The sequence below is a fragment of the Folsomia candida genome, unplaced genomic scaffold, assembly GCF_002217175.1.
Source record: "Folsomia candida strain VU population unplaced genomic scaffold, ASM221717v1 Fcan01_Sc004, whole genome shotgun sequence".
NCBI classification, from domain to species: domain Eukaryota; kingdom Metazoa; phylum Arthropoda; class Collembola; order Entomobryomorpha; family Isotomidae; genus Folsomia; species Folsomia candida.
The window spans coordinates 12,536,675-12,552,387 of NW_019091196.1; the positions used below are offsets into that span (position 1 = coordinate 12,536,675).

Consider the following 15,713-nt stretch of genomic DNA (forward strand, 5'->3'; position numbering starts at 1 on the left):
ATCTAGGTAACCAGTCTCCCTTTATAGACTGATAAAGTGTCAAATAATCTTGCTCTAATATAAATACGTAACATTGCGCCAACAATCTCATCTAAAGTCAACACTGCAACAAAAAAGATGGAGTCCCGGTCAGAATCAGAGTCATCACGCGACGCCATTTTAGGAGACCATGTAGAAAATTCGCTTCAAAAATACGAGAAAGTCCTTTCTTGCTCGCCCCTCAGCACAGAAACATACATCTTGAAAAGTGATCGTGACTCTGTATGCGATGAAGTCCGACCCTGGGTTCTGTTGAAAAACAGAATGGCAGACTTTGACGAATTTGATGAATACCCATCTGATCTCGATTGCCAAAAACAGGAAGGACTCTTTGACATTTCCGAACCCAAATTTTACTCCTCCTCCTCCGATGAAGATACAGAAAATGAGGGTGAACCATACTGTCCTTTGTTCGAGTTTAGTCCTGTGCCAATGAGCAATAATGGGATCGCCAAATTGGACCTACTGCAACACCAAGACTTCAATGCTAGCGGAGATTCTTGTCACACGGATAAAAAGTTCGGGTAAGATCCAATGTTTGCATTTGTTGAAAAATATGCCGTTACTTATGTATCCATTTATATTACTTATGCAGAAATTTTGGCGGATTGAACGTTACAAACAACGTCGCTAATAAAATGGGTTCAAATAGTGCCACTACCTTATCCTCCAATAAAACCCAACGATCGCGAAAGTCTTTAATGCCAAAAATGAGATCAGCCCTGGGAGGATTTTCTTTCTTTAAGAAGTAATGAGGATGATGACGACAATAACTTTCACCTTCATACATATATAAAACAAAACTAATAAATAACAATTAAGTGACACGCATAATACATATTAACCAAATATTTGTAAAACTATGATGTATGTGTATTTTAAAAAGATTTATTAACACTCAATTCAACCTGGAGTGCAACAATTATTACATACATAAACATTCATACTTTTCAGAATCGTAATCACAACATTTGTCTGTAGTCGATTATTCTTACATTTACTGGACTTGTATGTAAATCAGTGCGTTTATCCTGAATGCTTAACAAAATTAATACATATTTTGTTTTGTATATAGATAATCCTACAACAGTAAATTATTATTTAGTCCTAGCTCTGGTTTTTGAACACTGTAAATATTTTCGAGATTCGAATATTTGAAAGTGAATACAAAGCTCTGTATACTTTTTTTAGAACAGAGCACATTGTACAAATTTTGTATAATTTCAGAAAATTTCTCCCACCCGAGCTGCATTAAGAAATTAAATTATATGGTTAGGACGAAGAAAAATGGAATCAGTCAATGCACTAAATAATATAAATCAATCATTGTACATAATACAAGCTACACAATCCCTTCAAAATAGAAAACTAAATATACTTAATTAAACAAATAAATCTCAGATAACAGATTCTCATAGTTCGTCAACTTCTTTTTGTGCCGTCAACTGTATATAATACTCTTTTTCTAATCTCTGCAACAACCACAACAGCAAATACAGCAAATCAGTTCTTTGACACATTCGCAAAGGCAGTATCCAATACAACAAGGCAGAACCAACAGCAGTATCACAGCCGCCGCGACAATGGCACCTATTTCAAGGGGAGTTAGTTTTTCTTCCCTAGAAAATTTAAAAAAACTGTGTTCAGCTAATTTGCCACAATTTATTACAAATTAGTGAATCTGCTTCAGACCAAATGGTTTATTGCAGTGACTTACTTCTTGACATCCTTTCCAGTGAACGTGTTCTGTGCTCGGTCAATGAAGTTCTTGGCTGAATTTACAGAGTCCTTAATGTTTTCACCGACGCTTTCTGAGTCAGGGATCGGATTTCCTGATATGCTGACAGCCATTGCGAGCAGGACGAGTCCGAGAAGGACCAGGCTGGGTCTCGATACCATTTTTGAGATTGTTGAGCAAGCCATTGTTTGTACCACGGTGTTTTTCAAATTCTTCTTGGAAAAATGGAATGAATTGGAAAAATCTCTTCAATCTGAAATAAAGTTAAAATTTTCGATTACGTAATGACTGCAAACTAACATCAGTATGAAATGACTCGTAATACGCCAAATGTTTCACAAAAATTTTGAAGTTTGTTTTACAAAAAAAACAAGGTAAAATTATTAACAATGTATAATACCCAATGACGATGTGCTGATGAATGAATGAAATTAGAAACTCTGCTGCTGCTGCGGTTACAAAACTAACTTTCTAGTTCCAGGTTCAAGAATTGATTGAAGTGAGTTACACAACCGACAAGCAATAATATACGCGTTCGTTCTCAATGAGCTATCTTAAACCAGGGAAAACGATAAATACATAGTTTGCTTGCCTTCGTTCATAATCAGTTTGAACTGAATTGGATATCATGAACAAAGAACAGAACTGAACAAACAACAAGTGTTCCCTTTTCCCCAATACCAGAACCAAATGACGTGTTGCCTCTGTCCTCTCTTTCTTTATTCTTTTCTTGGCAATCAATTTAACGTGTGTCAATTATGTGTCACTAAATATGACTCACAATTAGTGCATGCATTGGCTAAATACTCACAATTTTCAAAGTTGTATTGTGCATTAAGAATTTTTACACATTCCAAGTTTTAAACACAATGTAAGGACGAGTAGTAAGAAGTAATAATAATAAGAATAGAAATGTGAGAAGCCTCGTCACGTTGTTTGTGACAATAATCGTGGCACGTTAAAAATTTGGAGTGGCGTCGTGTCGTGTATAGATTCTTAATAACAAGAGAATAAACTGAAAACCAACCTTTTTTTACGTATCTATGTAGCACGCAAGGAGAGAGGCTTATAAAAGCTCCAGAAATAAGCAATAATAGGTCGTAAAGACTAACAAATGACAATCATTTCCGTCGCCGTTCAATGCTTGTCACCAAATGATTTGCTTTGCTCTCCAGCACCAGATTTTTACTGCTCAACAAGTGGATTATGTTTACAGAATGTTATGAAACGTCGATATTTGCCATGAGTCGCGTTGTCGGAATCACTAATCTCAAAGCGTCATCCGCTCCTACTTACTCTAATCTGTGTACTGTGTACATAAACGAACGGATCGAGGTGTGGATATAATAAGGAAACAATATGAGCGATAAAGTAAGAATCTGCTTAAAAATAAATAGTAGCATAACAGTGCATTATTATGCATGCGAGTACGTGAGTCATTCAAAACTAGGGTGCAGATTTTGTATTCAAAAAGTAGTGACGAATGATCTCGTGCAAAAGTATCTCGGCTACAATTTGTACCTCGTTAATTACTAACTACTGAAAAATCGAACTCTACCACGTCATGACATGACATTGCAAACACACATACTTAACATTACATACGTCACATGGCAATGACGTGGCGAACGAAATGAGTTATAAAATAAATGTTTGAGAAGAAGATACCTTGAGCTTTCTTATATGGCATGCATGCATTATTATTTATTAAGTCAAAAGTCAACTCGACCCAAAACTGAACGATCTACAGATAATTGAATTGCCTTGGAAGGCGAATGGCTATTTAAATGGCCACTCTGAATAAATCACGCAAGTCTAGCTGATATATTGATAAAATTATGTATGTATGGTGCATTTCTATGAATTCTAATCCCAATAAAAATCTAATTCGATACAATATCCTACATAAATAGTCAGGCGAATAAAATATATTTTATTGTAAAACACGACTCACCTTTTACAATTTCCTGGCGAATGTGGTCAACAAAGTTTAAAATATTCTGCAATTTAGAAAAAGATCACGAGTTATTAAAGAACGTCCACCTCTTGATCAATGGAAGGGCAACTGACTGACTGAAATGCAGTATCTCAATGTCGTTGGCTTGTTGTCCCAAGATCAGTTCTTCTCATGAGAAACCATAATTGCCCATCAGACTCAAATGTCTGTTGCACAATTACTAATACATAATATCTAACACAACTCGTTGGTTAAGCTCTTCTTCTACTATTTACCAAGAAGTGGTACCTCTGCATCTGTACGTCATATATACGAGGAGAGATAGATTCCATGAACTGCCCACATGTATAAAATCAGAGCAGGACATTAACTATGTTTGCATAAGAAGAGAACGAAAACTGATAAAAACTAAACCAGTTTTGACTCCAGATAGGCAGATGCTTACAATATTGTGAAGTTTGGTCATACTGAAAAATTCATATCGCTATTCACTATTAGAAGAACTGTGGTTGTACTACGTAGAAAAAATACTCATGGAGGTTTAAATTTTAAACTCAGTCCATCCTAATTGGTGAGACACATCATTATTAAGGGGTGAAAACCCCTTTATGGAAATGTCGTGTCTGTCTGTCCGTCTGTATCCACGATAACTTTAGAATGGTTTCGTATTTCGGGATGCGGTTTACGTCAACGTGTTTCTAATTTTTGAAGTATGGATGAGTTCGAAGATGGGCGTCGTAGGTGATAAGGTCACGGCGCCACGGAGATGAGATAAACGGTCAAATGTGTCGAATTTTTTCTTTCGACCGTTTTAGACGTAGTTTTTGGCGAGGATATCGAAAATCGACATAGTTTTGACGTGCCGTGGCTGTGTGACCGCGTAGACGACGCCAAAGTCGGAAATTGTCGAATTTTTTGTTTCCACCGTTTTAAACGTATTTTTGGACGGGGATTTCAGAAATCGCCATCATTTCGACGTACGATGACCCCGTGACCGTGTGGGAGGTGTCGAATGTCGAAAATATGACTTTTGTCATGTGGGGTGTCTATTGAAAGGTATTGTCGTGTACGTTTGAAGTACGCGGGTGGGGGTGTCAAAACGGGGCAAAATGAGACGTGGGGTAATGTGAGACAATGACGGGAAAGTGCAGAAAGACGTTGTGGGCGTGCCACAAAGACAATTCCGTGTGTTTTCACCCCTTTGCTACATTTCGTTTGCAACGGTTTATTTATTCATGCAAATATGTTGTGCTGTACGTACATACAACTGTCTAACAAGTTCTCTCTATGAAATGATGGGAGTCTATTCGATTTCCCATGTATATTTTCCATGATATAATTCCAGGAAAATAATTTTTACAGAAAGTTATAGTGCAGTTTTTTACCTTTTTTTCTCGTTTCTCCTGAGTTGCAGGTCACTTGATGGTACATGAACCGGATGATTTTTCTCAGACAGAAATGGTTATCCGAATCCGTTCTCAACCTTGAATTTCTTGGCAAAAGTGTTCAATATGAAATTTGTCTGTCTCGAGTGTCACTACACTTGGAACAAATTCAAAACCCTAAACGAGTTGCAGGCAGGTTTTTGTTATACTATTTCATTTCAAGTGGTTTTAAGCTAATGGGAATGATAACCGGGGAGTTTTCATGAATGCGAATGTTTTATGTTGTAGATCCTCGTGAAAATGTCTTGTCCCAAGTGTTTTGCAGGCGTTTCTTTTGGAGTGTGTGTTGCTACTGCTGGATGGATTGTGACTGAAGTATCCGAGTTGGATTGGTCACAGTCAAAATCACAATGGAATGGTTACTATGTATGAATCGTGACCTTAATATGCCACACAGTAAAAAAACAAACAAAAAGGCGTAGGTAGTTATCTAGTCGCAATAAGTTTTGCTGCCCTTGTTAATAATGACTAAAGAGACCATGACTTAGCAGAACTCGGGCTTTTTGGTGGCTTCCTTTCGTTGTATTACGTACTTAACTATTAATTGAGCTTCATCAAAAATGTCGGCAGTCCACTTCTCGACAATAACCACTCGGTTCGGTTAGTTGAAACTGGAATTGGGCTTGATAGCTTAATAATAGCAAAATAAACGATTTGATACAATGTCAGGTAGATAATTCAGGCCAAGTTGTACAGAAACTCTGGTGGAATCCAGTATTTCTTTGTTAAAAATAACAGGTCACATCGATTACAGGAGAGCTGAATAGTGACAGATTGTCGCAGTATTGACGATATTAAATATTGATGTGACCCTTTTAGCTGTACAATACTAATTCAAAGTAAACCTCCAAGATTGTGGTGGGATTGGTGTCAATTATTGTAGCTTGGCTGGATTGGTTCAAAGGGTTCCAACAAATTGCTTGATTTTCTTGTGACAAGTCTAGAATTTGTGACACTTTACGCTTTTGAATATGATTAGACATTCATTGAATATTAGGGTGATCAATTCACGTATCAAAACAACTTCACCCTCACCACAAATAGAATCGAATTATAATCGACACAATTAATTTCCTGGTATTAAGTAAGAAACGAAATTGTTGATTGTCACTTCACTAAATACAATTTCTCAGTCGATAATACTTGAGTAAAGTTAACAATTGATTATATCTTGTAAGTAAAATATGTTTCCACTTTGAATTTGTTTCTGAAAAATAGGAACAATTTGAGAAAAATAAGAATCAGGTGTTTTTAAGCTAGCTGTTCTGTGGACTGTTTTGACAGCGTACTGCATAACAAATCGCAATCCTTTCACTTTTTAGGCGAACCCATGTTAAATCATGTACGTCGTATGTAAACAGTTTGTATGTAAATAACGCTCAACTACATTCTGCATAACTCTATAACAAAATATACATAAATAGGAAGGTGCTAAAAGTATATTGCTAATTGTAAGTGTCCTTATTTTTGACAGATTTTCTATCACGGTAAATACACCACAAACTTTCACTTGAGTATATATTTCATTGTCTGCAGTAAGTAAGGCAAGTAAAATTTACAAGTATCAATATCTTTATAAGGTGAGAATGGAAATCACCAGTGCCCAAAATTATAAATAATTATAAAATGTCACTTAAGTAAGCAGGAAAGAACGAAATGCATCCTACCTATGCAATTTAGGATTAGTACATATTAGGGGAGATCCATAAATTATGTCACGCAAAAAAGCCCTTTTTTAGGACCCCCCCCCCCCACCCCTGTTGTCACGCCTTTGTCACGCTCGTCGTGACCCCTCCCCCCCTCTTGTCACGTCACGCCTGAAAATCTGAATTTTTCCAATAGCAAGAATAAGATATATATTATGAACCTTATTTTAGCTATTGGAAAAATTCGTATAAAAGAGGAGCGAGTAGTAGGGAATAATATCAGGACTAACAAGGGAATCTTATGTAAATACTGTGTCACCTGGATTTTGCACGAATTGACTTTACTTGGCCGATAATTTCATGAAGCCACGCCTTTGTCATAGAAGATGTAGTGTCGATTACGGTTGAAACGAAATATTTCGCAATAACTATGTGAAACCCGTGTAATTTTACAGGATAGGAACAATTCTTAGCTCTATTCATACTCATATAACATCCTTTATTGAGTGAAAAGTCATAGCTTTATAGATTTGTAGACAATAATTTTTTCCAAAACTCGTGTTAATTTTTTATTATTTTTAGTGTTTAAAAGTTTCAAATAAGTTGAAAAAAATCCGCCAAATTTTTCAGTTTTGTTATATGTTATTGCGATACATTATTTAATTGTTAACATTTTTGAATCACGCAGTTGTCTTCAATTAGTACACATTTTTGAAACTACGATGAATAGAGTGCTTTCGAACGAATTTTTTAAATTGTACACATCTTTGGAGATTTAGTAATGTTTTTAGTTGTAGAATTTTTTGTAAAATTATGACGATTTCTTGAAATTATGCAAACTTTATGGCATCGTGAATTTTTTTAAATTTAATTTTTTTAAATTTACAAACAATTGGATATTGTGTAAATTATTTGAAGGTTTGAACAAAATTTAGAAACTTGATTGAAAATCTAAAAATCTAAAACTTGGTTTTTAATACTTTGGATCAAAGGTTTGATATTTGGCTGGACATATTTATATTTCTAAATATTTGCGAAACTGTAGTTTGGTTATAGTCGGAGAATTAAAATGTGAGTTAAAGTTTGTATTAGTTAGGCCTGGAAAACGTGATGTCACGGATCGGCCGAACCCCCCCTCCCCATATGTCACACTTTGTCACGGATTCCTGGAACCCCCCCATCTTCAGCGTGACATAATTTATGGATCACCCCTTACGAAAAATGCAAAAGCAAAACAGTTTAGCGATTTTTATGTAAATTAAGAATTGCAATGCAACTACAGCCTAAAATTTTACCGGCGTCAAACTCTGATTTCTTTAAATCTTTTATTATCACAAAAAGTAAGTACCTATGTACACACATATACAGCAAGCGATGGGATGTAATATAATTAGTCATAATATCATGGTGTTATAATCTAAAATATGAGTTTGATAGGATTTAGTTAAATTTTTCACTAGACATACAACCAGACTAATCTTCATGTTCCAAGGCCGAATTTTCCTTCCCTTCATCTTTCTCGTCCTCCAAGGCTTTCACTTCGTCTTTCTCCTTTTCTTCGTCATCTCTGAGCCAGAATCTGTCGGCGGGCACATACTTGTACGCCATGTAACTAACAAAGAGAAATCATGATAAAGAACTCACATAGAAATATTTATGCAATTGATTCAGAAGCTTACGAGAAGATCAACATATCGGCAAACATGAGGCCGGCAAAGAGGAAGAACTCTTTCCACTACAACATTTAATTATTTAATTAGTATTTTTTAATTAATGCCTTTCAGTACAGCTTAGCACAGCCCGAACCAGGATTTATCTATTAGTAAACCAGTTACCAATTCCCGAAATACATGTTCCTACTAGTACCAAATTTGGCCAAAATCTTTCAACGCGTTCGAGGGTTATCGAAAAATAGATGGACGGACATGACGATTACACTGGTTCGGGCTAAAAATTTATCTGAAGACGGACCTGTTTGTCAAAGATTTGAGCCTCGGCAATGATAATGACGATAAGATTTCCAAAAGCCACTGTCAAAAGCCACGTGGACTGCATCACAGACTTCATGCTTGGGGGTCCCTATTATTTCGAATAATTATTTGAAGGGGAAAAATTTCTCAAGAACAATTAAGCTTGCACATACCTCAGCGTATGAGAAATCCATAATTGTAATCGAGAACATAATTTCTCCCATGGTCATGATTATGTATTGAGGAATTAGGAGCAACATGTGAACGTCGTTAGCCTTTGTAATTTGGTGCATCACAATGTCGTAACTTTCTTTACTTTCTCCGAATTTATCCTCATTCCTTGTAATCAGAGTTAGATTATTGATATGATAATTAAATCGGTTCTCCGAGTTGGTTTTACACAATGTGCAATTAATTTAACTAAAGACTTACCTGACGACAGACATTAGATATACCGCACCCAGTTTTAAGTCTAGACTATCTAATTGGAAGCCAGTGGGATTTTCAGCATTGGACATGTAAAAATCATATCTGAAATTGATAAATTATTTTAAACTACATTATCTCAAATTGAATATTTCCATAATTGTAAGCAGTGCGTTCTTACTTTGTGGGTTCAACCTCGCCGAAGGACGTCCATCCAAGTCTATTCAGTTCAAAGTGAAACGATTGTTTTTCGGTGAACCCTTGGACAGTTGTATTTTCCTTAATGTTCGCCGGGTCATAAATTACTCTGATGAATGGACATTTGAAATTAATTATGGTTTTGGCAATAGTTTAAACATTTAATGTATTTTTTAACCTACCGAATTCTCGGATTTCCACTTTTTGCTTTTTCCATATCGTCCTCGTCCAAAACATGATGAAATTTTAAATCATCTCCGTGCCAAAGCATCATAAAACTTTTAGCCTGAAATTTTGTGGGTGCATTATTTACATATCTATATAGGATCATAAAAAAGGTACTTATAAAGATGTGTCGCTTTGTACCACTTCACTTTCACCGGTAAGAACAGGCTCAGTGTGGACCCTCGTTCTCCTGCAAGTTCCTTCCCCGGAGAAAGTCTCAAACTAGACAAACAAAAATGAAATTGACGCAATTATACCGGGTTCAGTCTAAGATAAGACCATAATGAGATAAGGAGATAAAAATAGACGAGACAAGGAGTAGCGTCTGGCGTTAGCGTGGCGTCCCTTCCTCAAACATCACTAAAATTCTCCCAACTCGGGTCATTCGTACGAGAAATCAATCTTACCTTAACATTTGGATAATCTCTGGCATTAATTGCTTCAAAAATCTCCATCTGATTGGGAGGAATGACGACTTTTCGATTTGCATCCAGGGTCATATGAAGTGGACAGTCGGGAAGTCCATTAACCATGTGAAAGTTGGATTCACCCTTTTTCAGTATGGTGGCATATGTGTTCTGAATCAAATATCAGAAGTTTTATTAACATTTGCATTTCAATTCGAAATTTTCGAATTAGAAACCAACCTCCAAACTCAATTCGACCAATCCAGACACAACGAAAGCAACACCGGCAAATATGCCACCCATTACGAGCCGTTGAAGTGGTTTCTTCAAAACTCCGAATTTGCTAAGAAGTGGATAAATTCCTCGATCAAAGATGGGAATAAAAATCAAGACCAAAGCTGGATTGAGGACTTGAAGTTGATCCGGCTTGATGACCCAGCCCCACGTGTCTCCATCCATTCTTGTAGCTTGGAGCGTCCACCGAGATCCTTGCTGATCGAAGAGCGCTATTTTTTTAAGTAACATTTGCATATTAGAAATTTCTGTGAAAGTAAATTCCTTGAAGGTTGTCCTAATTTCACGCACCCCAGAAGAAGGGGACAGGAATGTACAAGAAGAGGACTTTCATCAACACCTTTGCCTCAGCAATGAACCGTTTCCCGTATTTATCTTCGGCATAATCCAACCAATGGTCACGAGCACGTCCAGCTTTTACTTCTGATCCTCGTCGGCTCAATGAATGCTGGACATGGTAACAATTTTAATCGCTGGAGAAAGTAGGCGCACGCATTACCTCATTAAATTTATTTACCTTAATAGCACCAAGAACTTGAACAACGACATTGCCCTCTGGCTTGTTCACGATGTATCCCGGACGCCCAACGACGAACACGACTACATGGTAACATTTCTCATTTACATTTATTGTTAATCAAAGAGTTCGACCGTGTTTTGAAGTACAACTTACTCAACGCAAAAATCATGAGACCACCCGGAATCGCAAAGGCCAGAGAGTAGCAGTGATCATCATCGAAGCATTTGACATCCTCACGAAGAATGGGCGTCAAGACGGTGGAAACCAAACTGCCAGAGTTAATTGCGGCATAAAATATGGCAAAATAACTGGCGACTGGTGAATACATAAATGGGGAACAAGTATTGAATATTTAGTAAGTAGTGAGTGTGAGTGCATCTGTATTTATGGAAGTCTCGTCCATATCCCAATTAATTTCTGGCTCAAACATTATCATAATTCTTGACGAAAACAAAGACGAGACTCCCTTTTGAAATTTCTGTCTTTTTCATTACCGTAAACTTCCTGTTCTGGGAGCTTGAACTGATCAGCACCGAACGCAGACACGCAAGGCTTGATACCTCCAGTTCCTAGAGAAATCAAGGCCAGGCCTACCAAACTGATAGCTCTGTAAAAAAGCATGAAATCCAAAGTTCAGCCATTTTGTACATACACAAACTTGGTTCGAAATTCGATTTTTTCAAGATTGTTTTTCTTTAATAATGAAGACCTACATGACAGGGAAGTTCAGAGGTGGTGTTGCAGCCAAGGCTAAAGTAGGTTAAAAATAAATTACAGATTGTTAATATGTTCCATTTAAAAATTATATATTATTTTGATATTGTTTACCCAAAACAACGCATCCAGCGCAGTACACGATTCCGAGGTAAAGTATAGTCCTTTAAATTTCCGAAAAATTCCTCATTTTACAAATGCATTATAATGCAATTCAATTCTAATTGTTTACGTACTGGAACTTTCCCAACAATGAATCTGCTAGCATTGCTCCTATTAACGGTGTGAAGTATGAAACCATAACCCACGCGTGGTCTAGAAAAATAAAATAACTTTCACGACAATGCATACAAAATATGATCTTGAATAAAGAAAAACATACAAACAACGGTAGCCTGGTTGTCTGACCATTTCAAAACCTGGACAAAGTACAGCGTTAGGATAGCTGTAAATTAAAATTATTGTCATCATTGTAATGTCCTGTTCCAAAACAACATCGTTGAAATTTTTGTAAGCCTTACTTCGCATTCCATAGTAGCAGAACCGCTCGCAAAATTCGCAGATGATAACTAAACGACACCACAAGGTAAAGTATAAAAAATATAGGTCAAGTATTAAACAACAAAATAATTTTAAAAAAGTTGTATTAATATTAAAATAATTACTGAAAAAGACAGCCTTGGGATACGGCAATTTCTGAAATTATAGGAATTTATGTTACAAATTAGTTGTGTAAATGTATATACAGTTCATTTCGATAACGCCAGAATTTTCAGGTATGCCATTTCAATCATGGATATGGGCTCAGCTTTCTCACATTTTGGAGAGGAGCAACCAACGCTATTCAGCAGCAATGATAAGAATATAAATTACGCATTGAATAGTTAATCATTACTGTGAATAAAAATGTTTAAGGATTTTAGCCGAAAAAATTCATTGAATGAGATGAATTAAAAAATGAAAAAGACAAATTTTGGATACGGCAAATTTCTGAAATAGTTTCAAACATATCCTCATTCCTCATTTAAAGTTTCAATGAACCACGTTATCACTTATTGATTCATAGCATTTTTATGCAAATTTTAAACAAACTTGAAACGTGGGATGGACATTGCACATTGTGATGATGGATTGATTGAGGAGTGTAAAACACATCGATTGTGCAACAAATTAATTATGTTTGTTGGAGAATCTGCTAATGGAATGCATTTCCAAGAGCAAAATGCTGACATCAACCATAATCAATTGATTACTTTCGATAAAAGCTACATACATACACTCAAAAGGCATTTAATATTATGAAATGAAAAGGAATATCATGGATGATTTATGTAAAATATTATCATTCTCGTCATAATCATTACCTTCGCCGTCCCCTCCAAATCTTTGTCTCCCGACATCCTTCCAGCAGCAGTGCCTCAGACCTTCATATGTTTCATGGGAATTTTAGATTAGTGTTGTTCTCATTGACATGTTGTAATGAGAAAATAAATTGTGTATGACAATGGAAAAGTAATAAATATGCTGTCGATTGGGCTAAAAATGTAATTCGAAATTATATAGCTCCAACTTGTATGTGAAAAAATCATAATAATAATAAGATAATGTCTAGACAGGTATTGGGGGGATTCATGAGAGCTTCGTACATTTCGCAAATGTCCCATTGCAACACAGGGAGGTTTGTGAATGGTGTGAATTTTTAGATAGAAAATATATAGGATTTTGTATGCGAAGGTTACGCAAACTCCGCATTTTATTTAAGCAATAACTTTCAAATTCCATTGTTTGTGCCTTTCTCACCAAAAAATATCAAAATTTTGAGGGTTTCAAAATTATTTCCGGATTTGCGAACCACCACCACTATCCAAACCCACCTGAATAAATCAACATGGCCTGCTTGAGTAGTGACAAAAATAAAATAGTAATACAAATACAGATTTTAAAATTCAAGAGAGAGACAAAGGAATGCTGAGTTTGCGAGAAATTTGAAATTAGGTCGTTCACGTGGACAATTTAAGTTGCGAAGCGACGAGCCTCATGAATCCCTTCATTTGAGGGGGCTGGCGTCAGATTAGACACGAAATAACTGCCGGCTTTTAGGAAGATATGCAAATTTCTGATGTCGCTAAAAACGTATAAACTCTAAATTTCCTTACCTGACTACTCCTTTTTAAAAACTCTCAGATTCACGCCTCTCAGTAACAGATTTCGCAGATTGTCGAAATGCCACTACACAGCCACAACTGCTTTCAACAATCCAATCGAATCTGACACTGAACCTAGTGATCAACTCTCCATGAATTCTCGATTTCCAGTTATCCATCGATATCGATATGATGAATGCTATCAGACAACCAATTAAATAATTTGAACATCAACAGCAGCATACTTGAACAATTACCAAGAAATTATGCTCACTTATGTTTTAATATTCGGGGAACAAGATAATGCTAAATGCCAATTCTATTCGAATATTGGTATCAATGTTCACGTCATCAGATTAATTTATGCATTGAAAATCATTCATCGGCTGGATATATTTTTCATTAATAATGTGATTTAAGCTAAATACCTACCACTGTTATATTTTACCATTGATTTTCTCACGAATATATTCATATCCACACATTTAATTAAATTTGGTCATTATCATGTTTCAATATTATTCATAAAATCAACGAAATTGTGTACATTTTCACCTGATAAATGTGATAAGGTTGGAATTGGAACATGGTGCTCTTATCCACCCTTGGCCGCTTCCCAGGATTTGGTCGCATTCGCATTCCTCTCCTTTTACTAGGTTTAGGTCAATCTCAACTTGTGTGGGCGTGATAATTCAATGTTTTAAATATAATAAATGAAATACGTACATCAAAATTAATTACTTACTTTATTAGTTTTGGGACAATAATTTAAATCTGTTGTACTATTATTTTCCTGTAACAATTATTATATATTTCTCAAATTTTGAGTAGTTGCATATCTGGATTTTGAGCCTTGACGTCATTGTATTGTTTAATTGTTTGCAAAAAGAGACAGAATGATGAAACTCTAAATGTTATAAAATACAAATAGATTGCATTTATTGTTACAGCAGAACACTTTTAACTCTATTGCATCATCGTAATAATGTAAATTGATAATATTGTTAATATTATGTAGGTATGTACATATTCATATCATTTGCAGAGGCAGGTACAAAATATGTGTGGAACTGGCAAAGTCTCTCCACATATTTTGGAGGGTCGTTGATACACTTGGGCGCAGTACTCGGAACAATGGTCGTGATCCATGGAGTTTATCCAGGTCGTGCAAGGAGCTGGAATTGGATTTGATTCAGTTTCTCCTTCCTAAAAATGAAATAATTTAGGAATTTATAACTGAGAAATTGTTAAATTGTTCTTAATTGAAAGTTATTAATTGACATGCATTGGAACAATCGCAAACACAGGTTCCATTTCGGTCGCAGAGTGGTTGTGACAGGTCACCAAATTTCCAGCCGCAAACATGTTGACACTGTTGAGGTTGATCAGGTTCGCATTTATTGACTGAATAGTATTCGTCTTTAAGACCCTGAGACATTGTCCTCTGAAACTACGGAATATTAAATATTGAAAATGTTTATGATAATTAAATGTTAACATTTTAATAAATAAGTACTCATAATTACATTCAAAACCATCTGCACGGCTAGAAAACTGATAAATATCCGAAATCCCCACAATGCATATTCAGATTCTCGTAACATGATAACCATTAAGTGCAATCAAGAACCTAAATTTTTCAAATAAATTAATATGTTTTATGTACAAATGCTTGCACGACTGAAAGTGCAATACTGTAAGCATAGAAAATATGCAGGTAATCCTGAATGAGACTACCTTAACCTTAAAGCACATTAAAAACATTTTCTATATAAGGATCCATGTATTTTTACTTTTTAGTACTGTGGAAAACCCCAAATACCCTTCACCCTTAAATAAAGTTGCATGCAGCTCAACTTCCCATCCCATCCCACACATGCACTTGATGCATTTTCATTGTTACGCTAAAAATACCGCATGTGCATTTTATCATTATTTCGTGTGCATAAAGTGTGACCATTGTCCCCCGACGTTCGCAGAGTTGAGACAC

The 15,713-nt window shown here is 35.8% G+C and overlaps 4 protein-coding genes across 8 annotated transcripts; 1 reads left to right on the top strand and 3 right to left on the bottom strand.

The window, feature by feature from the left end:
- The first annotated feature begins 165 nt into the window (after window positions 1–165).
- On the top strand, window positions 166–1,380 carry LOC118435290. The gene is made up of 2 exons (XM_035851084.1): window positions 166–563; window positions 635–1,380. The coding sequence occupies exons 1-2, from the start codon at window positions 304–306 to the stop codon at window positions 789–791; spliced, it is 417 nt and encodes a 138-aa protein (XP_035706977.1). The 5' UTR covers window positions 166–303; the 3' UTR covers window positions 792–1,380.
- LOC110848823 lies at window positions 912–6,454 on the bottom strand. 5 transcript variants are annotated; one of them, XR_002547770.2, is made up of 4 exons: window positions 5,120–6,454; window positions 3,732–3,777; window positions 1,757–2,030; window positions 912–1,658 (listed from the first exon to the last, which is right to left on the bottom strand). XR_002547770.2 is itself a non-coding variant. In XM_022096148.2 (3 exons), the coding sequence occupies exons 2-3, from the start codon at window positions 1,960–1,962 to the stop codon at window positions 1,505–1,507; spliced, it is 360 nt and encodes a 119-aa protein (XP_021951840.1). In that variant the 5' UTR covers window positions 1,963–2,030; window positions 3,732–4,000; the 3' UTR covers window positions 912–1,504. The 5 variants fall into 5 exon arrangements, 3 of the variants coding, with proteins under 3 accessions (XP_021951840.1, XP_021951841.1, XP_021951842.1); XR_004834660.1 differs by lacking the exon at window positions 5,120–6,454 and adding an exon at window positions 3,848–4,026; XM_022096148.2 differs by lacking the exon at window positions 5,120–6,454 and having other exon boundaries at window positions 3,732–4,000.
- Window positions 6,455–8,114: 1,660 nt separating this feature from the next.
- Window positions 8,115–13,890, bottom strand: LOC110848794 (solute carrier family 15 member 2). The gene is made up of 22 exons (XM_022096116.2): window positions 13,736–13,890; window positions 12,944–13,003; window positions 12,245–12,275; window positions 12,101–12,148; window positions 11,962–12,024; window positions 11,816–11,894; window positions 11,694–11,743; window positions 11,579–11,615; window positions 11,360–11,472; window positions 11,019–11,180; window positions 10,863–10,945; window positions 10,637–10,793; window positions 10,292–10,557; window positions 10,052–10,222; window positions 9,786–9,866; window positions 9,602–9,705; window positions 9,403–9,528; window positions 9,228–9,326; window positions 8,969–9,134; window positions 8,797–8,904; window positions 8,505–8,560; window positions 8,115–8,437 (listed from the first exon to the last, which is right to left on the bottom strand). The coding sequence occupies exons 2-22, from the start codon at window positions 12,977–12,979 to the stop codon at window positions 8,299–8,301; spliced, it is 2,175 nt and encodes a 724-aa protein (XP_021951808.1). The 5' UTR covers window positions 12,980–13,003; window positions 13,736–13,890; the 3' UTR covers window positions 8,115–8,298.
- A 743-nt stretch (window positions 13,891–14,633) lies between these two features.
- LOC110849271 lies at window positions 14,634–15,404 on the bottom strand. Its single transcript, XM_022096670.2, has 3 exons — window positions 15,250–15,404; window positions 15,009–15,173; window positions 14,634–14,929 (listed from the first exon to the last, which is right to left on the bottom strand). Exons 1-3 carry the CDS (start codon window positions 15,334–15,336, stop codon window positions 14,759–14,761), a joined length of 423 nt encoding a protein of 140 aa, XP_021952362.1. The 5' UTR covers window positions 15,337–15,404; the 3' UTR covers window positions 14,634–14,758.
- Between the last annotated feature and the right edge of the window lie 309 nt (window positions 15,405–15,713).